The sequence below is a fragment of the Lontra canadensis genome, unplaced genomic scaffold (assembly GCF_010015895.1).
Source record: "Lontra canadensis isolate GAN:19392208 unplaced genomic scaffold, GSC_riverotter_1.0 scaffold31, whole genome shotgun sequence".
In the NCBI taxonomy this organism is placed as follows: Eukaryota; Metazoa; Chordata; class Mammalia; order Carnivora; family Mustelidae; genus Lontra; species Lontra canadensis.
In genome coordinates this window covers 17,724,980-17,748,809 of record NW_022631025.1, presented here as the reverse complement: position 1 = coordinate 17,748,809, position 23,830 = coordinate 17,724,980, and the positions used below count along the sequence as shown (strand labels likewise).

At 38.5% G+C, this 23,830-nt stretch overlaps 1 protein-coding gene, 1 non-coding gene and 1 pseudogene across 4 annotated transcripts in view; 1 reads left to right on the top strand and 2 right to left on the bottom strand.

Annotated features, from left to right (window-relative positions):
* Nucleotides 1-517: 517 nt before the first annotated feature.
* The window catches only part of CEP78 (centrosomal protein 78), a 30,001-nt gene continuing 6,688 nt past the window's right edge, over nt 518-23,830 (bottom strand). For 2 of the 3 annotated variants that reach the window (XM_032866685.1, XM_032866687.1), the window contains 12 exons: nt 22,797-22,971; nt 20,312-20,425; nt 18,706-18,770; nt 18,304-18,415; nt 15,512-15,647; nt 14,052-14,097; nt 12,549-12,677; nt 5,813-5,890; nt 3,592-3,758; nt 2,597-2,768; nt 2,227-2,274; nt 518-1,244 (listed from right to left, as the gene is read on the bottom strand). In XM_032866685.1, coding sequence (XP_032722576.1) covers nt 681-1,244; nt 2,227-2,274; nt 2,597-2,768; nt 3,592-3,758; nt 5,813-5,890; nt 12,549-12,677; nt 14,052-14,097; nt 15,512-15,647; nt 18,304-18,415; nt 18,706-18,770; nt 20,312-20,425; nt 22,797-22,971 — 1,806 coding nt within the window. In that variant the 3' untranslated portion in view covers nt 518-680. The remainder of the gene's footprint in view (nt 1,245-2,226; nt 2,275-2,596; nt 2,769-3,591; nt 3,759-5,812; nt 5,891-12,548; nt 12,678-14,051; nt 14,098-15,511; nt 15,648-18,303; nt 18,416-18,705; nt 18,771-20,311; nt 20,426-22,796; nt 22,972-23,830) is intronic. The other variant, XM_032866686.1, reaches the window with a different exon arrangement.
* On the top strand, nt 4,530-4,709 carry LOC116873117 (annotated as a pseudogene).
* Nucleotides 17,713-17,785, bottom strand: TRNAE-CUC. Its single transcript has one exon. It is a non-coding gene; the product is annotated as a tRNA-Glu (tRNA).

Sequence of the window (23,830 nt, the reverse complement as noted above, 5' to 3'; positions counted from 1 at the left end):
CCTCTCTTAACAAGGTCACAGGACAACAAAAGGATTAAGAGCACAACATGGGTTCTGGTTCAAATCCCAGCTCTACCACTTATTTAAAGCTCTGTAATTTTGGGCAACTTACACAATCTGTCTCCTCAGCCTCCACATCTATAAAATGGGCCCAATAATGGTTCCTTGCCTTATATAGTTGCTGTAATCCAGAAATAGGGCTAAGTACTTTGGTAAATGTTTGCTCCGCCGGTTATTATGAATTAGGATATGCCAGGGGCTTCTGGCCCATGATTTATAGTATTTCCACTTTTACCCAAATGTTAAAACTCCCCAATTTATTACCCTGTCTTTTCTAGGGCCCTTATCCTGCTTCCATATTTTTTTTCCTCCCTCCACAGGATATTAATTCCATGAATGTAAAAGGTTTTGTTTTGTTCATTGCTGAAAGCAATAGCACCTGGAATAGTATCATACACATTAGACTCACAGGAAATACTTGTTGAATGAAAGTTGGAGAGTGTCAAAAAGAAAACATATCCAAAAGTTTCGTTGCAATAAAAAGAATGAATCTTTCCATTCTCTAACGGGTCTCTCTAACGTCTTCCAGTACTATATTTTAAAATACCATATGCCACAATGAAAACATAAGAAATTTATTAAAATTTGAAGGCAAAAACATAATTTTAAAAGACTTAGATCTATGTCAGATGTGATACAGTATGGATGCTTTCTTGAAATTCAAAATCAGATCCAAGAGTATCACTTTCAGAGTGTTCTAACAGATTGAGTTTACTTTTAGTCATCTTGGATGAAAGAGTCACTATTCTACTTTCTTTCTTGCCAGAAACATGTTTTTTCAAAGACTCACTCTTAACTGGTTCATTAACCAAAGAATCATTTTGTCCGATTCCTTTACTATTCCGATTTACAGGTGAGTCAGAGCAAGAATGCAGATCCTTTCTGGGCTGTTTTTTAGCACAATATTTTTTGGTATATTCACCTGTTTTGGTCATTTTCTCTGAAGAAGATCTGCTATTTCTAGACAGTTCATCTTCTTTTCTTTGGCTTCCAGTTCCAGACATCAAATCTGCTGAAGGAGAACATGTTCTAGCAATGAATTCTTTGATAGAGTCCTGTTGCTGTTCATTGACTGGGACTTCCTGGTTGTCTCTAGAAGTTTCTAAGGGCTCCTGCGTGGAAATGGGCACACGGAAGGAGTCGAGAGGCAAAGGAATTCTAGCATCACCTGTAATTTTCTGAAACTGGAGAGAAAAACAAAAGATGACAAAACAAAAACTCAGTGATGAACAAAGTCAATCATTAAAAAGTTGAGTCCATAACCTCAATGCTACTCTGTGATCGTATTATTAAGATAGTCGTTGATTGGGGGCGCCTGGGTGGCTCAGTGGGTTAAAGCCTCTGCCTTCGGCTCAGGTCATGATCCCAGGATCCTGGAATCAAGTCCTGCATTGGGTTCTCTGCTCAGCAAGAAGCCTGCTTCCCCCTCTCTCTCTCCCCCTGCCTCTCTGCCTACTTGTGATCTCTGTCTGTCAAATAAATAAATAAAATCTTAAAAAAAAAAAAAAAAAGATAGTCATTGGTTAGTCAGAAGATTTTAGACCCAGCTTTTTTCTAATTCTATCTTGCCAGTTGATTTCCAACTTAACTTTGCTATACCCAAGGCAATGACTACTACATTTTCAGACTTTGTGTCTGGGATGATTATTGCTCACTTCCCTTTCCCTCATTAAAAATAATAAAGTCCGGGGCACCGGGGTGGCTCAGTGGTTAGGCCTCTGCCTTCCGGCTCACGTTATGAACCCAGGGTCCTGGGATCGAGCCCCGCATCGCGCTCTCTGCTCAGCAGGAAGCCTGCTTCCCCCACCCTCTGCCTGCCTCTCTGCCTACTTGTGATCTCTCTCTCGGTCAAATAAATAAATAAAATCTTAAAAAATAATAATAATAAAGCCCCATTCCCTAAGAAAATTAGTTTCTTTTCTATCCTCCAGGAACATGTAAGGAGTATCCAATTTGTGATGAGACTATTCTTAAGCTGTCAGTTCCCAAGCCTGTCTAAGGCTGGCTGAGACGGAAGATGAAGGGAAGGCTCCAAGGAAGGCCGGGAGAAAAGCAGATGGGTTGTCCGCTCTCGCTTCCCTAACTGGGAGGCTCCCTATAATACACTGTCTATTAGTTACGTCTGGATTACTAAGTAGAGAAGATTATCCGTATCAGTACTTGTACCTTCATTAGTGTTCCTTCATTGTAAGCTGACTGCATACAAATAGAAACCTAGATGAAATATGAATAGAATAGACATTTACACAATTTAAAATTTGGAATGTTTTCTCTAATGTTTCATTTCTTTCTTCACTGAGGATAGTTTGCTTTATATCATACATTTGCAAAAGACCTATCTTTCTTATTTGTAACTACACGGTATTATGAAATGGGTCCAAACTTACTAATTTCACATCTGGAAAGGACCCCCAAAAGGCTCCTCCCAAGTGTGTGAGTTAAATAGGGACAGAGCATCATTATTTTCTCTCTGACTTGGTAATTCCCTTTTGGCTAATCACCCGTAGAATCATTATGTTCTTTTCTATCCACTTACTTGGATATTTTGCATCTGTCCTAGGGGGTTCTGCTTTGATTCTGGTTTTTCTTCTTCAAGTGCCTTCTTTTCTTCCTTAGGCAGACTACTAAGAGTAGAATTCATCTGGGGACGACCCAGTAAATGAAAATCTGACTGATCTATACCAGCCATTGTGGCAAACTGCCCAAGCCTGGACAGGAGGAGGGAAGGAGTAAGAAGCAAAGGTTATTATAATTCCATGCAAGCAGCTTCGATTTCCCTGTACCTATAATCATGAAATACCCTACTCCAGATACAAGCCCCTATTCTCTCCCAAATTCTGAGCCCTTCTAGATTCATGCTTTGGGACCACATCAGCTCACACAGCCTTTGCAACCACATCTCAACCACCAGCTGATTTCTTACTCCATTTCAGCCCTTCAGCTTCTAGTAAGCACCCAGTACATCACCTCTCACCTCACCCCCACTTCCTGACCACCTTTCCTCCAATTACCAAAAACGTGTCCATTCCTTCCTTCCCAACACCAACCCCTTCACCCACAAAGCATCACTCCATCAGTTTCAATCTCCAGTTCTTTCAGTATCTTCCTTTGGCAAAATTGTTCCTGGTGGAGAATGACTGATCTGTATCTATATGTGCCCTGCAGATTAATAATAATTTTTGTGTGTAGGACAAAAACTACTGTAATTCAAACATAATTTACAAGGAAGATAAATAAAAGGGAAGGAAATTCTGATGCATTCTGGAATATTTTCAAGTAAAATTATCTTCATGTAGTCTTTCCCCAAAACTATACCTACAAATTATCTTATCAACAGGTTATTCTTTTATAAGGCTCTCTCCTCTACCAAAGCAGGTTTACCATTTTGCATTTCTTTTAATTCCTCACTTAAAAAACACCCTATATTACATACTCAAGACAACTATGGAAGCAATGAAAATTGCTCACGTTTCTCAGTAAACCATATTATAGATGAAAAGAGAATCATGCCACGGAGAGAAATTAACTAACCCGGCATCTTTAAGGAGGTCCAAGAAAGCATGGAACTTCTGAAAAGAATTCTCAATGCTGCCCAAAACACCTTCATCATCCAGGATCATGCTCGTCAAGGACTGTGCATGCAGGGCTTCAGACAAAGATAAGTTTATATTTCTTAACTGGGCATTTTCATGTTCCAGCTACAAAAGAAAATTGAAAATGTCGGACATGATTTTCTTCCATTGTCCTAAAAAAACTAGTTTTTAAGCAATAAAACTAAAATAAAACAGTTCAAATGTAATTAATTTGTAATTACTATTTCTGCCTATAAAGACAGCGACTACATCACTGAAGAATCAAAACCCAAAGGGGCTGCCTGGGTGGCTCAGTGGGTTAAAGCCTCTGCCTTCTGCTCAGGTCATGATTCCAGGGTCCTGGGATAGAGCCCGTATTGGGCTCTCTGCTTAGCAGGGAGCCTGCTTCCCGCCCCCCCTCCAACTCCCACACACCCCACCCTGGCCTCTCTGCCTACCTGTGATCTCTGTCAAATAAATAAATAAAATCTTTAAAAAAAAAAATGACATAAGTGGAGGGGCTCCTGGGTTGCTCAGTAGGATATGCTCTGCATTTGACTCAGGTCCCGACCTTAGGGTCCCGGGATTGAGCCCTACATGGGGCTTTCTGCTCAGCGGGGAGCCTGCTTCTCCCTCTCCTCCCTGCTTGTGCTCACTCTCACGCTCTCTCTTTCAAATAAATAAATAAAAGTTTAAAAAAAAAAAAAAGAATCAAAGCCCAAATATACCCAACAAAGTTTGCTATCTAACACTTAGGTGGTATATAAATAAACCAAAGTAACTGTTTTATTAAGGATCTTTTAAAAGATCACTTTTCTAACTGGTTATGTTCATAACAGACCCTCATTTACATTAGAAAAATTAGTTGCTTAAGGTTCGCTTTAAATTAGAAAGTGGATTGCTTCTCGGGCCTTTTGGCTAAGATCAAGTGTAGTAACTGTTCTTATCAGTTTAAATTAGGAAGTGAAATAGTCTGATTTGAGCAAAGCATATTCCAACTTTGCTGGACATTAAGGATTAACTTTACTGAGCAAAATATTAAATGGTTAAGTTTAAAAGTCCTAAATCATACCCAACTTATTAACTATACAATGACTAATATCCTCCTTGGCTTCTTGAAAATGTTTCCTCCCTCATGTGACCCCTCCCCCTCACCATCTATTCATCTAAAGCCACAGGTAAACCTGACTAGTATATCTCAGAGAGGCTCTTTTGTTCATGACAGAGCTTTTACCTTACAGGTGCTCAACCTTTATGAATGAGTAAATGTTCGTCAATCCCATGTATGCACTTGGAAAAGTTCCTCCCAAAACTCACCTTATAATAATCAATTACGTTTACATACAACTTCTGAGCTTATGTCCTGCTTCCATGCACAGTAGCCTAATGTAATTCTTATAGTATATATTTTTAGTTTTCATTGCATTCTTAGTTTTCCAATATTATATACGTATTTCTTTAAATTATTCAGTCAGTAAATGGTTTCATCATGTCTTTTATGTTACTATATATGCTTTATAAGCATAAATGCTTTCTTTTCTTTTTTCTTAAAAGATGTTGTTTATTTGACAGAGAGAGAGATAGATATCACAAGTAGGCTGAGAGGCAGTCAGAGAGAGAGGGCGAAACAGGCTCCCTGCTCAGCAGAGAGCCCGATGTGGGGCTCGATCCCAGGACCCTGAGAGCATGACCTGAGCTGAAGGCAGAGGCTCAATCCCACTGAGCTACCCAGGTGCCCCCAAGCATAAGTGCTTTCTTGAACTGAAGCGTCATAAACAGAAAATAAGCTAACATCATAAAAACACACATGCACCAAAAAAAACCCCTAAGATTTTTACTTTTTTTTTTTTTTTTTTTTTAATTTGCCCCACGCCCAAAATAGATGACCCCAGTGCAGGGCTTGAACTCACAACGCTGAGTTCAGGACCTGAGCTGAGATCAAGAGTCATTGCCTAACTGACTGAGCCACCCAGGCATCCCTAAGATTTTTCCATTTTAAAAACATTTTTTTGGAATAGAGATCATATGACCCCTAAATAAAAGTAAATACAAAGGTTCATATGGTTCAACCAATTCACAATATATTAGTTTTAGAATTTATAAACTGCATGTGTATGCCTTAAGATCAAATAAAAATAAAACCAAAACACTTTCAAAAGTTTAAGAAAAAACTTGTTTACCTCACTGACTCGTTTATCAGCCTTAAATCTTATTACTCTTTCCTCCTTTAACTGCTTTAGGCACTCCTCCAGTTTCTCCTAGTGTGAAAAAATAAAGTATTATAAACAATTCATAGTATCATATCCAAAAGCCTTTCCAGTTATAGATCTCACCAAGGATATAGGCACAGAGCCACAAGTAGACTCACTTCAGGATTTTTTTTTTTTTTTTTTTTGAGAGAGACACAGCGAGAGAGGGAATACAAGAGGGGGAGAGGGAGAAGCAGGCTTCCTGTGGAGCAGGGAGCCGGATGCAGGGCTCAATCCCAGGACCCTGGAATCATGACCTAAGCCAAAGGCAGACACTTAACAACTGAGCCACCCAGGTGCCCCAGAGTTCAGGATTATAATCTACTACTTATGATATACTGTGCTGGTGAAATTAATTACCAAAAATATCAAATTAGCATATTAAAAATTTATTTGAATCCAGTACTTTTCAAGATAAATATGTGGCAGCTCACCATAAAAGGCATATGTGTATAATATAGTTAAGTCTGAAATAAAAAACTAAGGCCAAAAAGGGAAAATTCTACTTTTATTAATAGGTCCCTTTATAACTAGAAATCTTATTAACACAGTTAATCCACCCAAATTATGTTATTGCAGATTCAAATGCATTTCTTAAAAAGTAAACACTTTTAAAGCATATATAATAAAGCCCTTAGTAGGAATTTCCGGGATATTAATTTAATCATCAAAGCCCTACAAGGAAAGAACAATTATTAACTCCATGTCTTTTTGCAGGTGAGAAAACAGAGGCAGAGAGAAGTAGAGTAGGACACCCAAGACCATGTCACTTAAGACACTATGTTGTAGACCACATTCTGAACTCAGGAAGTTGGGTGCCATGCTTGTTCACAGAAGTGGTAATTTCCCCATTCACCAACGTCCATAAAATAAAATGCACATTGGTAAACCCCCTTTTAATTTCCAAGAACAAGACACTTAAAGTCCTTGTATTGGTTGGCAGAATTCTAAGAGAGCCCCCCCGAACCCCAAGATTCCTACCTGCTAAACTATAAATCCTCCCAGTTAATCAAATCCTAGTCTAGTGCTGCAGTGAAGGGATTTTGCAGATGTAATTAAGGTTCCTCAAATCTTTAATTGATCTTAAGAGATTATTCTGGTGGATGTGACTAATCAGGTGACCCACTGAAAGAGACTGGGGTCTTCCTTAATATCTAAAGTAAAAAAGGGACAAAGGGGGATTCTCTGTGGCTGGCTTGGAACATGTCAAGTGTGATGTGGCAAGGAAGGCAGGATGGAGGCCTATAAGAGCTGAGACTGTCCCCTGACATCCAGCCAGCATGGAAAGGAGGATCTGTGTCCTACAACTCCAGGAACTGAATTAGGCCTGTGAGCTGTGAAGTTGGGAGTAGGTTCTTTCCCAGAGCCTCATGATGGGAACACAGCCTGAATGACATCCTGAGCAGAGAGCCCAGTTGTGCCATACCTGGACTTCTGACCTACAGAACCGGGAGCTCATCAGCAGGTGTTGTTTCAAGCCACTAAGTTCACAGCAGCAGAAAATTAATATACTACTCAACTCTCAGGTTCATGAACAAAATAAATGACTGTTACTGTTTTAAGCCACTGTTTTGGGGCTGGTGTCTTATGCAGCAATAAATAAATAAAATACCTCTATTTATTAAAACAAGGAGGTATATTTATAGATTTTAAAGGCTTTTGAACAATCACTTAAAGAATTTCAACTTAAAATTTAGTTTGCCCTTGGTGCATGTGGGTTGAGGGGAGGAACTCTATTATATGCTGTCACTGAAAGAGGAAACTAGAACCAGCTTCTGGACAGTGAGTACATACCAATGATCTTACACCTAGGAATTTACCCTAAGGAAATCACCAGAGATGCGGCAAAGATTTATCTACCGACATGTTATATGGGACTGTTTCAGAACTAAATCCTAGAAGTAAGCTAAAAGCTTCCGAATTGGGTTAGTTTAAATAAAAACAGCATACCCATTTGAAGAAATGCTCTATGAAGCCACTAAACAACACTGACAACAAGAGGTCTTAACCAGAATGAATGAATAGGCCTCAGGAGTTCTATATACTGTGTGTTTTTTCAGGGAAGATAGTACATAAACTTAATCTAAGATTCTCTGGTGTATAAGAGTATTTAGTGATAGGACAAAATATTTTTGGTATCTTTTTATGGCAAAAGGGTAGATTGGGTGTGTGTACATATAGAGGTGGCTTTGATTTTTTTCAGTAAGTTTTTCATTGTTTTAAAAATTTTGCTCAATGAACACATACTTTATACTCAGAACTTATGTTTAAAAATTTAAAGATAGTCTAATAACTTCAAATTCTTTAATGTTTCATTATACAGTTGAAGCCAGCCACATTTTTAAAGGGAACAAAGACAAAAAAATTGCAAAATTCCTCTACTCACTTATATAATGGTTTTGATATTTAAAACTTAGTTCACAGGGGTGCCTGAGTGGTTCAGTTGGTTAAGCCACTGCCTTCAGCTCAGGTCATGATCCTGGAGTCCCAGGATCGAGTCCCACATCAGGCTCCCAGTTCTGCAGGGAGCCTGCTTCTCCCTCTGACCTCCTCTCTCATGCTCTTTCTCATTCTCTCTCTCTCAAATAAACAAAATCTTTAAAAAAAAAAAAAAACTTAGTTCACAGAAATTCTAAACAAACACCACAATCAAGGGAAGTACAGACTGAAATGCTCCATTCTCAACTGGCTCTAAGATGAACAGCGCATTGTGCAATTACATGACATGGCTTCTCCCTCTAGTGGAGGGAGTTAGAACATCACGTTGGCTTTTCATGAGAAAGTGTACCCTCCTCCTCCAAAGTTTTAAGTAATTCATGCTCTTTAAAAAAATATGAAACCGTACGAGACTCGTAATCATAGGAAACAAACTGAGGGTTGCTGGAGGGGAGGGGGATGGGGGGATGGCGTAACCGGGTGATGGACATTAGGGGGACACAAGATGTAATGAGCACTGGGTATTATGTAAGACTGATAAATCACTGAATTCTACCTCTGAAACTATTAATACATTATGTTAATTGATTGAATTTAAATAAAAAATTTTTTCAAAAGCTCAATGTCTACATTTAAAAAAATATTGTACCAAAAGATTAGATAATAAAATTACGTGGGGTGCCTGAGTGTCTGCCTTTGACTCAGGTCACGATCCCAGGGTACTGGGCTCGAGCCCTGCATCTGGCTCTCTGCTCAGCGGGGAGCCTGCTTCCTCCTCTCTCTCTCTGCCTGCCTCTCTGCCTACTTGTGATCTCTCTCTCTATCAAATAAATAAACAAAATCTTAAAACAACAACAAACAGTTAAATTTCTCTTTCAGATTGTATTTTTAAAAATTCTGAATCTCGGGTGCCTGGGTGGCTCAGTGGGTTAAGCCGCTGCCTTCTGCTCAGGTCATGATCTCAGGGTCCTGGGATCGAGTCCCACATCGGGCTCTCTGCTCAGCAGGGAGCCTGCTTCCCTCTCTCTCTGCCTGCCTCTCTGTCTACTTGTGATCTCTCTCTGTAAAATAAATAAATAAAATCTTTAAAAAAAAAAATAATTCTGAATCTCTGACTAAAACCTGGCCCTACCCCTTAGCAGTATAGCTTTGGGCAAGTTCAGGAACCCTAGGCCTCAATTTCCTCATCTCTAACATGAAGATAGGTTCCGCACACGACACAGTTCTTGGGAGGATTACATGAGTTAACACACACATAAAACTCAGAAGAGTGCTTGGTATGGAGGGTATGTTCAATTAATGCTAACGAATATATGTGAATGCAAATAATAGCAAAGGACTTAAAATCAAATAGTCTCAACTCACTCACACATCCAGCCCCCTTGAGGCAAACTTTTCTTAAGCAGGTTTTAATCTTTTTAAGTAGTCTTTACACCCAACGTGGGGTTTGAATTCACATTTCCGAGATCAAGAGCAGCATGCTTTATAGACCGAGCCAGCCAGGTAGCCCTCTGGGCAGGTTTTAATTGTAAAATATGATATACATACTAAAAAGTGCATCTTTACATGCATGTATCCCTAAAAATTCCCTTTGGTTTTCCCAATTCTTAACTTCACTAAAAGAGAATCATAGTATATCCAGCCTTCCAGTCAATATTGTTTTTAAAAATTAATCTATGTTGTTGCCGGTAGCTCTAGTTCGTTAAACTTTATTGCTTTATAGTTTCCCACTAAATGAATACACATAATTTAATTTTTGACTCTTAAGGGAGATTTGGGCTGTTTTCAGTTGGTGCTAGTGCAAATCACACACACATCCTGTTGCAGCAGTTACTCTAGTACATACACCAGCTGGGCAGGGGAGAGGGAAACTGGTTGGGTTGTGGAGTAATAACACAACTTGAGGCAATGAACAATGCTGAATGCTCTTGGAAGTAGCTATGTAGACTTATATGCCTATATAAGCAGGTGTGGGATTCCTATTATACTCCAGGTCCAGGAAACCCATAATTATCAGACATTTTTTGTTAATGGGATTGGAGTGTTGTGGCCTTTCATATTGGACACTTTTCTATGTTTATCAGCCATCTGGATTTCCTTTCTTTCTTTCCTTTTTTTTTTTTTTTTTAAGATTTTATTTATTTGACAGAGACACAGCGAGAGAGAGGGAACACAAGCAGGGGGAGGGGGAGAGGGAAAAGCAGGCTTCCCGCTGAGCAGGGAGCCTGATGTGAGGCTCGATCCCAGGACCCTGGGATCATGACTCAAGCTGAAGGCAGGTGCTTAACGACTGAGCCACCCAGGTGCCCCATCCCTGGATTTCCTTTCTTAATGAGCCTTTAGCCATTCTTATTTTCAATTCTTCTCTATTTCTAAGTAACAAACTTACATGACCACCATTCATGATTAAGTTTTAGACATTATTAACTTCCTACTTTACTAAATAAGATGTTAATTCATTTACACTCTTTTCCTAAGTCCATTTCTCTCACTGAAGTCACGTCCCCATGAGTTTTTCCACTGGTCATGAACTCTTGAACTTGCAGTGATATCCTTAAAAGTCTGTATTGTTGGGGCACCTGGGTGGCTCAGTCAGTTAAGTGTCTGCCTTTGGCCCTGCATGGGGGGCCTCCCTGCTCAGTGGGCAGCCTGCTTCTTCTCCCTCTGCTTGCCACTAACCCTGCTTATATGCACTCTCTCCGAGACAAATAAACAAAAACCTTAAAAAAAATCTGTATTGTTAATTGACCATAAACTCTCCCAAAGGCCCACTTTGGGAATTCGACGTTCATGCCTTTTTCCCTTCTTTCCACCTCTTGTTTACCTTCCAAACCTTTTATGTTGTCAAAGCTGATATTTACATTTTGTTCTGTTTTCTGTTGAGATGCTAACAGCAAATAGTCCCTGGTCCTACCAGGTATGTGCTTTCACTCCTTTTCTTCCAACCCCCCCACCTCCCACCCCGTCATGTTGCATGCTTTACTCAACTCTCAGGCGAACCGGTTATTTTCTACTTAGGAACGAGAGCAGAAAGCTCCCCGGAAGCTCATGGTTGACTGCGAAGAGGTAGGTAGTCAGTTACAATAAGGAACCTCCCAAATACTCTTTTCTAGGGTGTACAACTGCACTAGGTGCCCAGTTTTTTTCCTCAAATTTTTATTTAAATTCCAGTTAGTTACCACATAGTGTCACAGTGATTTCAGTAGAATTTAGGGATTCATCACTTACATCTAACTCCCCAGTTTTTTCCTAAGTAAAATTATCTCATTTCAGGAGAATGAGGGTGGGGATGGGAGTCAACTCTCCCAAATAAAAACCTCCCACACCCGCTCTCCATATTTCAGTCACATTTTTACTAATTCCATCGTCTCCTCCCTGCGCATCTGAGGGTGGAGCTATTTCTGCCAGGGGGATCAGATTCCCCTCAGTGGAAGCCAGTCCCTGTGCAATTCTAGGTTGTAGTGTTCCTCTGTTCACAGCTTCCCACCCTCCCACTTGTCTTCTGTCTTTATAAAAAATGTTGAAAAATCCCTTGATTGTTGTGGATATATTCTTAAAAATTTTGATACAAGCGCTTTATTGTCTTATCAAAATGGAGAAGAGCCAAGAGGGTCCTCAGCACATCCTGAATCAGGTAATCCCTGGTTACAGTTCCTGACCTCCTTGGGTCTTCCCCAGTGCCTACTGCTGCTTTTAGAAGTACAATCTCCCTAGTGTCTTGGTGCCGGAAATGAACACATCTAAAATGACCATGACTGCAAATTAGACGGTTTGGGGTCTTGTCTCTACCGTGCAACTTAGTAACAAAGCACTTTAAGGGCTACAAATTGTAGGTGCTCATTTAGAAGATAAAAGGGATAATTTGACATCAATTCCAGATTTGTCCCACTCAAACATTTTATAATTTCCCAGGTACTTAGCTTAGAATTTCCCTATGTTACTGTCCTTAATTTTTATTAGGAAAATAAAAATCTGGCTTTCTTTTTTAAAAAAACCAAATAGTAAAAGGGGCGCCTGGGTGGCTCAGTTGGTTAGGAATAGAAAAATTCCTTTTTGATTTTTCTCTGAATTCAAATGTCTATCTTTCACATTGGTCTAAGCCAAGGAATCGGTGAGGGAAAGACAGAAGCCATGTACAAGCTCTTCCAGTGTCCTGATCAGGCTTCCGGCTGCCCAATAACTACTAGGTTTAAAAAATTATCTCTGGATCTTTAAAGTGGTAACTTTGTACCTCTAATGCTTCTTGTTTTAAACTGGTTTTCTCAGGCTGCTCTTGAACACTTTCGGATGAATCGTCGACCTCTTCAATTTCTGAGGAGGAAGGACTCTCTACTGTCACAGTCACAGGAAAATCTGATTGCTTAGAGAAAGAAGACAAGGTTGTAGAAGAGGTAACAAAAATCAGATACCAAATATTATAGGACATTTAATAAAACTGATCTAAGATATCATGTCATTATCTATAAATGTCTTCTACTACTTAGTCTAAAACAAGCAATGACAAAGTAAAATGACAGTGACTTATTTTTGCTGTCAATGTATGGAATTCTGTTAAGGTTAATATTTGGAATCATCCATATTATTTTTAATTTTCTTTCACATAAGCCGAGTGAGGAGTCAGGGTGAACATTTTTCTCAGACCAACTTTACACTGAAGATGAGACATTTATTCTCCACTGTACAAAAAGTCTGGAAGAAATGTAGTTTTTGGAGGAAAAAATCCATCAGTAGGGGAGTGGTAAGAATTAGAAGAATGATTAGAAAAGTCAACATACCTAGTGAAAAAAAAATTTTTTTAAAGTAAATCACTTACACATACACAACTAAAATGGACCCATCAAAAATCTCATCGTATCCTCCTTTAGCCACCATAAGCCAGAACTACTGTAACGGTAACACAACTCTCAAGTTTCACTGCCACTGGAATGCAGTTTAGTATGTTGTTTCCAAACACTTGAAAACTGACCTGATCACGACCCCATAAAAAGTCTACAGATCAAAAAGAGGAGCGCTGGGATTGCCTAACTGCTCAGAAGACAAGTCACTGAGGTGCCATTTTAACCACAGGCAACAAATCCCAGAGTACAGGAAAGTTCCAATGGTAGAAAGAGGTGTACACCCTTTCTTCTGGACATGCAGGGGGCAGGGCTCACAGCTGAGGTGCTCTTCTCCCCATCCAGCAGTGTTACCCTACTAAGAGCAACTCTGCAGTCTCCCAGCACAAGGGGGAAGGAGAACCTGACACTCTGACAGGAATGGCTGGTTTTAAGACCATGAGGCAGCAGGACAGGGAATGTATGCGGTCTTGTTGAGAGAGGAAGTGCTCTGAGAGATGAGAGACTCTGGCTTCTTTATTTTGCCTTTTGGATCTGGAACTTACACATATAGCCCTCAAATAACATTTCTTGAAAACATAAAAACATTCTTGAAAATGACAACTCCATGTGTTGGGTCAGGAATAGCGGTCAAATTCCTTTCACTGGGTTAACAGGTGACCTGTGGGCTGGAGAAATGGCTTCCCTGTTTACAGATGGAACCACAAGATGCCCAGTGTGTGTCACAGTCATAGAACTACATGGTGTCATTGGGAGAGCAACCTGACAAATTGCAAATGGATTTATTTCAGAGAGGGAATGTTCCCTATAAGGCTCTGTTTAGTCTAAAACACAAAGAGAATGACCTCCCTCTGTTCTCACTTAATCTTCTATATATGGTAAATATGAGAACTACGTACCTGCAAATGATTATATACATCACGAGTTTTGATTAATGGAAAACCCCTAAAGAGATATCAACAAAGTAAGTTAAACATTGACGTGAACATCATCAGTTAATGCCAGTTAATAAAATCTGCTAGAATTATGTACAATAATACTATTAATAGTACATATGAATTTTGTATTAAAAAAATAAGCTCAAAATAAGGAGCCAGGAGGCTCTGCTATGGAGAAAACTAAACAGGGTTTAGCAGACTGGCTTGTCATAACTCCGGGAACTGCTGAGGGATGTCTTCACTTTCTACGTTCAGGTTGGTTTAGACTTCCAATCTAACTTCTTTGACTAATAATCATTCTCCAATTGACAACTGCTTGTGATCAGAATGGTCTTGAGATTAATAAGTATCATAAAAAGATGATATGAAATCACAAAGTCATAAAACTCAAGTGTAAAGACTGGAGCCTGGGAACTAGAGTTTATGCAATAATAATTCATATCACCATTTGCAATGGAGAGTACATTTATCAATATAATGTGAGCATCAATTATTTTAGAAGTATCTACCTCAAGTCTTATTTAAAATCAAGTCTTTGTTTCCTTTTTTCTTTTTTTTTTAAAGAATTTATTTATTTATTTGACAAAGAAAGAGACGCAGTGAGAGAGGGGGCACAAGCAGAGGGAGAGGGAGAAGCAGGCTTTCTGCCAAGCAGGGAGCCTCATGTGGGACTCTGATCCCAGGACCCTGGGATCATGATCTGAGAGGAAGGTAGATACTTAATGACTGAGCCACCCAGGTGCCCCAAGTCTTTGTTTTCTTAAGCAATTGTTAATCCCCAATTTCTTGAAAATTACCCCATAAATTATTTAAAAATAATCTATAGCAAATTAATTTACTCAGCAGGCCTAAAATTATAGTTTGACCATTTAAAGAGACTTTTATACTTCTAGGATAAAAATTGCTAGGCACCGTTATCCTCTGGATAAGTAATCAGCTAGAAGTAGTTAAATCTAATTTACTAAATCTGATTCACTAAAATGATTTAAGCCAGTTGACTGAGTTAGATTAAGTCTAATCCCTCCTCCTCCTCCATTCTGCATTAAACTATTCTCCAGGCTGGAAATGTCTTTTTTCCCCATTCCTTACATACCCAACTTCCTCCTCCTGCACTGTAGGGCCCTGCCCAATTATACCCACCTTTAATGAAACCTTTACTCACCTGTACCAGTGGGGAGAACGTTATCTCTTCTTGACTCCCACAGGGTTACATTTGTTGTGACACAAGAAATAGCTTGCAACTCCCAATTATAACTGTTTTTGTTTTGTTTTGTTTTTCTTCCTTCAAGGACTCATTAGGCAGAAGCCACAGGTGAGTTATCGTTTTTTCCTCTAGAGAAACCACTAGAGACCACCCACATAATAGAAGCTCCAAAATGAAAATTTCTGAACAACTTAAGTTAGGAAGATATATACTCTACCTGCTCCTTTTTGCACGTTCCGCTGTGCGCCACGGCAGGAAACCAGACACGCCAGGAGGTAGAGGTTCAGGAGCGTAACACTCTTTACCAAGGGAGTGTTTTCTTCCATTGCTTACAGGTTTCTTCGTGGCCAATCCTGTTTGCAAAAGCATTAAAGGACAAAATCAAGATGCACTAAATGGTGACACAGCAATCATCATATGTTCACACTTTATAGAATAGGCACCTGCCAATGATGCGAGGCCATGAATAACAGGATCGTTCTGTAAAAATGCTTTTACATAGACTAGCAATGTTTACACATACAAGTTCTCATAGAGTAACAAGTTATCATTTTAACTAAAATATATGAGATGTGCATAACATGCAAAAGGAAATAAAAAATACATCCCAAAGAATGAAACATGCACGATACACCTTATGTATCATGCAGAAACATTCATTTTATTGAACCTCAGAATATCTTTGGTATTTCTGAATCTCAAAGATAGAGAAACACTGATACATCCTTGATTCCTGCCAAAGAGAATCTGAATTGGACCAAAATTTCAACTTAAGTTTAGTTTTCCTATGTGAAAACAATCAAAGTAATAGGACTGAAAGCTGCTAAGTGGCAGGTAAGTCAATGCTACCCTCTGTAAGTCTGTCACCTTCAATGCTCATTTGATTTCATATAGAAAATGAAAAAGAAGTAAGACCCAATGGATAAAAGAGCAAAATATGGAGACTTGGTCCAATTTCAGTATTAAAAGGTCAAGTATCCTTATATGAAATGGTTAGTAGCAACAACTAGACCTACATGCCAATACTTTATTTAGAATAAACCATATATTAAAACTGACATTTAAATATTTTTTCTGTTACTCAAAGTAAGTAACATAGGTTTATTATATTTATTCCTCAAATCTATTTTACTATACTACTTTAGCAGCATTAGGGTAGCATGAGAAGTAAAGCATATGTAGCAACAGAGGGCAAATATTTCATAGAGTATAGCTTATTGATAATCACATGACCTTGTGTGATTTCTCTGGATAAATTTATACACCTCTTAAAATATATAAAAGTTCCATTCACTTTGTGTTATTTTTTGTTTTTAACTTAATTACTCTCAAGGAAAAATGTTCGTATATTTGTGGTTTGTACATGTACACTTCTCCCCTGACTTTCAGAAACTAATGCAAATACCATTTGTAATTAAATCCAAACTAATTCGCATGTATCTTGTTAGGAGATACAGTTCCCATTAAAGTTCCTATCTTCTTTCTGCACACATGATTACAATGCGAATGTGACACAACTCACACATTTAACCCTATACTCACCTGGATCTAACTACATTGCCAGATATTGCTGTGGCTTACCTCTATGTCTCCATATAACTGAGGCAAATAAAAAAAAAAAGCCCAAGAAATAAAATTACTCTTAAAATAGCTCAGTGAGCCTGTAAACTTCAGTTACATTTCCACTTTGTTTAATCATGCTAAGGAAAAAAAAAAGATTTTTAATTTTTTATTCTCATTCCATGAAGTCCTATTATATACCACCAGATACTAAAATTGCAGAAATCCCAATATAACATATATATTTTTTACCTATGTATAATTCTATTTCTAATATTATATCAAGGGCACCTGGGTGACTCAGTTGGTTGGGCAACTGCCTTCAGCTCAGGTCATGATCTTGGAGTCCTGGGATCGAGTCCTACATTGGGCTCCCTGCTCAGCAAGTAGCGTGCTTCACCCTCTCCTCCCTCCTCCTGTTCACTCTCACTATTTCTGTGTCTCCCTTTCTCCAATAAATAAATAAAATCTTTAAAAAACAATAACATTATATCAAAATACCAGTTTAGACACTTTCAAGAATGTTTTACACATGATGCAAACTTTTAATAATAATATCTACTGTGACATCACAAATCTCAGCTTCTTGCATATACTATTTGACTACTAAAATATGTTTTAAAATAAAAATTGCTAGAAGAATTGTTAAGCTTTCTTTTGATTTAATAACTCCTACTCAATATTTTATTGACCAAACAAGGAGATTAATGGAGAATCAAAAACACACCTTTTAATAGTAAAAAAAGAAGTCGTATTTATGGAGATGTTTACAATACTATTAAAAAATTATATAATATTTAGGTTATTTTGAATTTTCCACTAATTTATTATTTATTTATTTATTTAAAGTGGGCTCCACACCTGACATGGGGCTCAAACCCATGACCTCAAGATTGAGAGTCATGTGCTCTACCTACTGAGCCAGCCAGGCACCCCAAATCTTTCACTAATAAAAAATAGACTAAACTCAATGAAACCTTGTGAATACATAAAAATGTATTAACTACGAAATCATAAGAATTTTAATTCAATTTAAAATGAAGTGAAAGAAGAAAAATGGCAAATTTTATTCAAGCTCTGTGAAATCACATAAATATTCCATCCACCCTGTCACCTGTGTACCTACATTGTTTATGTTAATAGACCACAGGAAGAGAAAACTAAAATCTTAACCAAGAAATATATTCAAAATAATGAACTTTTTAAGAACACATCGCTGGTTAATTTAAAAAATGGAAATATTAGCATCTCTTTTTAAAATTGTTTCTAATTCCATAAATTCTCATAATCTGTATCTGAATATTTACAGTCTTTCCTATATGCAGTGTGGTTAATCCTGGTTGTTACCCTCAGTATCACACAATGGGAAGAGATTCTAATTTTAGCCATCGGAACACATATACGGCATAAATTCTAGCCGCGTTAAAATGCCAGGAGAGAAAGAGTTACCAATTCTAATAGTAGCTTTCCCCTTCCGACCATTTCCCAGAATTATAGTTCTCTTTTTCTGTCTAGTAGTTTTGAATGGTTCCTTCACTGATGGAGAAGTTATCCACTGGTACTGGAAGAGAAATAAAAAACACTTATTTCAGTTACAGGTTATTTATAAGGGTTTGATCTCAATTGGAAATTAAGCTATTTTGAGTTAACAAAAGGTTTGCAATCTGCATTTCTGGGACCGCAAATTAAAAGAATCACACAATCTTTTCAAAACAGAAAAGCCATTTGATTTGACTTAATTGATTTAAGATTACAGAAAAATGCCTTGATAGTTTTATTTTATGAGGGAAAAAAAAAAAGAAAAACATGCAATTAAAGAAAAATTCTTCCTAGAGAACTACAACATGTTACCTCTGACTTGGCACTCCTTCCATTCTGGAGAACTTTTTTGATAACTGCTTTCATCACAGAATGATCTAAAGTAAAATAAATCGAAATTATAGTAATTGCTTCCCAATGAGCGGTTATTCCCTTTTAAAAACAAACAAATTACAAAAACAAATTACAAAAAAACCAAACTAATTACTGCTTTTCACATGAAACTAAATATAAAACCCACATTATGTGATTATATACGTATTTCCCCCTTTTTAGTATTCTAATTTCTTCCTCAGAAACCTAACACGAAAGTATGCCCCCTCCCATATTGCCCACAATGACTCTTCTTTCGGCAGCAGCAAAAATGAAATCTAAACACTTTGTGTCTAACGTGGCTTTCGATAACTTTGGATAGAAAGCAAAAGTCTGGGCAATGTCCAGATGCTTAGGTACCTAAAGGGCATCTAGTCTGCCAAACCAAAGTCCTGATATTCTCTCAAAGCTGCTCCTCTCATCAGACCCCCTTTCTCAGTGAGTGGTACCAACTGGTTGCACCTGTTATCATCCTGCACTTGCTACTTTATTACTATTTCCTTCATACCCCACACCCAATCTGTCTGATTAGCTACCCCCTAAAACACAACTGAACTGAACCAGCCCCAACCTTCTACTCTAAGGCAAACCATAAACAGCCCTTATCTGGACTCCTGACGGGAGTCATAGTCCCCTGACCGGTCTCTCCATTTTCCTTCTTTATCTCTCCCCCACCCCCAGGTCTATTCTTTACACCAGAGTCATCTTACTGAAACACAATCAAGCCTTTTCCAGCTCAAAAAGCTCCACTCATTTAGAATAATTCATGTCCTTACTCTGGCCTTCAAGACCTTGTAAGATCACACCCCTGGCCAGCTCTGAGACCTCCCTGCATACCTCGCTCTCCCTCACTCAGAGTTCCGACCATGGTGGCCTCCATGTTTTCCTTAAATACTCCACCCACCCTGTCACCTACGTGCCTGTGTACGCATTGCCTCCAGGTCTCCCAACGGCCAGCCACTCTCTTCATTCAGCTTTCCCCTCAAAAGTAGTTTCTCCAGTGAAGATGTCCCTCATCATATGGAATACGGTCCTACTGCTCCCTTCAGGGTCTTTACCTTTGGCTGTTTTGGTACTTCCCGCCATCCAAAATCACACTACTTATCTGCCTACTCATTTCTACTTGAATTCCTCCACTAGAACATAAGCTCCAAGAGGGTAAGACTTTGGTTGACCCTGTTCACTGCCACATTCCTAGTGCCTAAACCTGTGTCTGGAACACAGAAAGGATTCAAAAATTACTTGCTACACTGAGAAATGAATGAAATGCTCTTTGCAGCAATGCAGAGGTATTTCTCTGCATTGATAATTCTCCTGGTGGAAGCTAGCTCATAATCTAGGTTCGCCTTATTCAGAGTGGCAGCCAAGAGCAATTTACACGTATAACTCATGTTAGTTAGTAAATTATCTGCTAAAACACAAGGAAAGTACAAGATCAGGAAAATATAGCATTAGGAAAGCAAACACATTAAGTTTTAAAAACTGCCAATACACGAACACATTCTGTTTTGTTATTTGTTCATCAATTAAAAAAGGAGTGACATACCAACGAGTGGATTTTTTCTTATATCCAGAACGACCAGAGTTCTGTTGGTTTCGAGGGCCTTTAGTAAAGCCTTTGCTCCTTCATTGGTGAGGCCACACTGCTGCAGGTCAAGTGCTTTTGAAGAAAGACAAAAGGTCACTTGCCAAATCTACACAGATTTGACACACATACAACTCTCGTGTATTCATGTAAAAGCTCAGGTAAGATTTCTGTACAAGAAGTCATGGCAGGTTTTTAATCTTGGGTGTTGAAGAAAGAAAAATAGAAAAGTACATACACACACATATAATACAAAATCCAACAAAAAAATTATTGGATGAGCCACGACTAGCCTGCTCTTAGTACCAATAAATGAGCCAACATATTTTATAATTACAGAGGTGAAGAATAACTCTAGTCTGTGAGTGAAAAACCTCACAAAAGGAGTCTCGGGGGTGCCTGGGTGGCTCAGTGGGTTAAAGCCTCTGCCTTCGGCTCAGGTCATGATCCCAGGGTCCTGGGATTGAGCCTTGCATTGGACTCTCTGCTCGGTGGGGAGACTGCTTCCCTCTCTCTCTGCTTGCCTCTCTGCCTGCTTGTGATCTCTTGTCTGTCAAATAAATAAAATCTTAAAAAACAAATGTGGCTCCTCATCAGCAAGGATGCTAGTGGCAGAGTCAACTTCACAGGCAAAAGCTGGGTGGACCTCAGAGAATATGCTGCATTCTTTCAATACGATCTTGAGTTCCAAATACAAATCTGCCAAATAGCAGATATGTAGTAATTGTTAGTTTTAGAAAAGAAAAATAAAGAAAAACGTCTAAGAGGGTATAAATAATAACAAATCCAAAGAATGTGTGAATAGGGAACATATGCTAAGAACTTACCATGAGAGAATGACAGTCCACACTGTCTTGAAAAGGTCAAAGAACAGAACAAATGATCCTAATACTAGTAGTTCTGAGGCCAAACAACATACTCATTTAAACCAAAGGGATCATCACAAAAGCACAAGTATAAAAAACACTACTTAGGAGGAAACTATCATATGAGCCTCCCCCCCTTTTTAAAAAAGATTTTATTTATTTATTTAACAGACAGAGATCACAAGTAGGCAGAGAGGCAGGCAGAGACAGAGGGGGAAGGAGGCTCCCTGCTGAGCAGAGAGCCTGATGTGGGGCTCGATCCCAGGACCCTGGGATCATGACCTGAGCCGAAGGCAGAGGCTCAACCCACTGAACCACCCAGGCACCCCGTTATGAACCCTTTTTTAAAAGTGTTGTATAAACATTACACTAAAGTAACTGAGGTCTTTTAAAACCCCATGACACACAGAAATAAGCCAGACATATGGAAACAACACGATGCAATCCTCGTAAACTTACCACAAAATGGACAAAGGATATAATTAACCAACTAGCCATATTAATAAAAATAGCCACTACATATCACTAGTATGTAAACTGAATACGAATTAAAATAAAATGAGATTGTTCCAAGATCACATAACAAAAGGTCAAGATCACATAACAAAAACCTTGAAAATGTACATGCCATTCTGACCTAGAAACTAAGAATTTAACCAAAGGAAGTAAGAGACGTAGCCAAGGACATGTATCAGAGTACTGTTTTTAACAGTGAAAACCTGCAAAGAGCTCATAAATCTAGCAATAAATAAGCAAAATGGACCATGGCATATTCATATAATGGCAAGTCACTAAAAATGATGTGGGAGATGTAAATGTACATTTACCATCTTAAGATGGTCAAACCATATTAAATTTAAAAAGCTATAAAGTTTGGAGTAATCCCACCTGCATAAAAAAGGAGGGGTTAAAAAAATAAAAATAAAATAAAAATTAAAAAGGAAGGGTTATCACTTTTATAGCATTACAGTTTTTACTAGTGACACGAGCCAGCATTTGTGAGGGGAGAGGCCTCACGTGCACTGTTAACGTGGATTATAAATTGGCACAGGATTTCTGAATGGGAATTTGGCAACGTGCAGTAAGTGATAAAAATATGTCACATTATGAGGTCTTTCCACTTTTGGTAACTTAATCTATAGAGCTAATGCAATGGTCACAGAGATGTGTTCACTACACACGGTTCCTGACAGAGCAAAGTACAAAGTGTTTAAAAACTAATCACAAAGGATGAAACTACTGTACATCGACATAATGGAGGACTATATGATGCATCATTAAGTAAGAGAAGAGCATGAAATAGTAACTGAACCATGAGTTCACTCTTCTAGTCTCTTGAGTGTATAAACATGTTTATAGAAAAACAAAACACTGAAGGTACACTAAAATGTGTATTAAGATTATGAGTAATTTTGTTTAGTTACTCTGTATTTCCTATAAAGAGTATATGCAACTCTTAGAGAAGCTTAAAAGCACAGTAAAAGGTATTGGAAAAAATAAGGCTTAAAAAAAAATCCCATGACAATGGTACCAAGCCAAAAGCTAAACATACTTAACATTTAAAAAATTCTAGGATTTACCTCTAAGCCATAAATCCTCACTGAGAGATTCTGCAAAAGCACTTGCGCCAAGGTCACCAATGAGCGTGTTGCAGTTCAAGGTGATGCGCCTCAGACCAGCCATACAGTCCAGATCAGGCCTCCTGTAACGAAGACTCTCGGCCCAGATTTCTTCGTGCCTTCTCATGGTCTGATACTTCAAAGATTTAACAGGATGAAATTAAGACATCTGGATAAGGAAGCAGGGTATGCCTACTGAGGACGGCTTATCATGTCAGACATTTATACGCACATACAAGCATATAAGCCAAGAGACTCACCCCGAGAGGCTCAACAGTCAGTTCTAGCTCAAGAGTCTCAGGGACCCAGATTCTAATTTGCCAGTGATTAGATTCTAGCCAGGGAGTGACCTGTGGCTGATTAGTTACATAAACTTTGACAATCAAATTACATTTTATTTTCTTTATCTGCCAAGTCAGGGAATTGGCTTATCTGCCAAGTCAGGGAATTGGTTCTAAATTCTGTTATTGCTGAGGCTCTAAGTTCTATCATTCTGTCCTCCTGTGGTTTCCAGACCCTTGAATGGGCATCCTGCAGTAGACTTTCTGTAACATGGATATACTTATTGATAAATTATACACACGAAGTTACACATTCAGTTCTGCACATACACTTCACCTACATTATAAACTACACGGTTATTTTTTAAATACTACAAAAAGAATATAGAGGTTCTGGTATTTTCTTTCCCCAGCTCAATGGATCTCACTATTTTAGAGTTTGCACACCAACTTAAGAGGCCTCCAGTATGCAAAGCCAGTTTGACCTCCCTCAGGAAATTGATGGCTTGATTTTTAACCACAGATAGAGTCGTAAAGACATATTCAGTTCTCTGTATTCATAAGACAAATTTTGGTAACAGGGAACACTGACTTTAAAAGAAAGAAATCTTATTACATGCTCAAACAACAAAAGACTCAAAGTTCCTATGCCAGTCTAAATGGAAAATCATTGGTGCCGTTTTTCTATGAACGTTAACTTATAAAAGCAAAAGG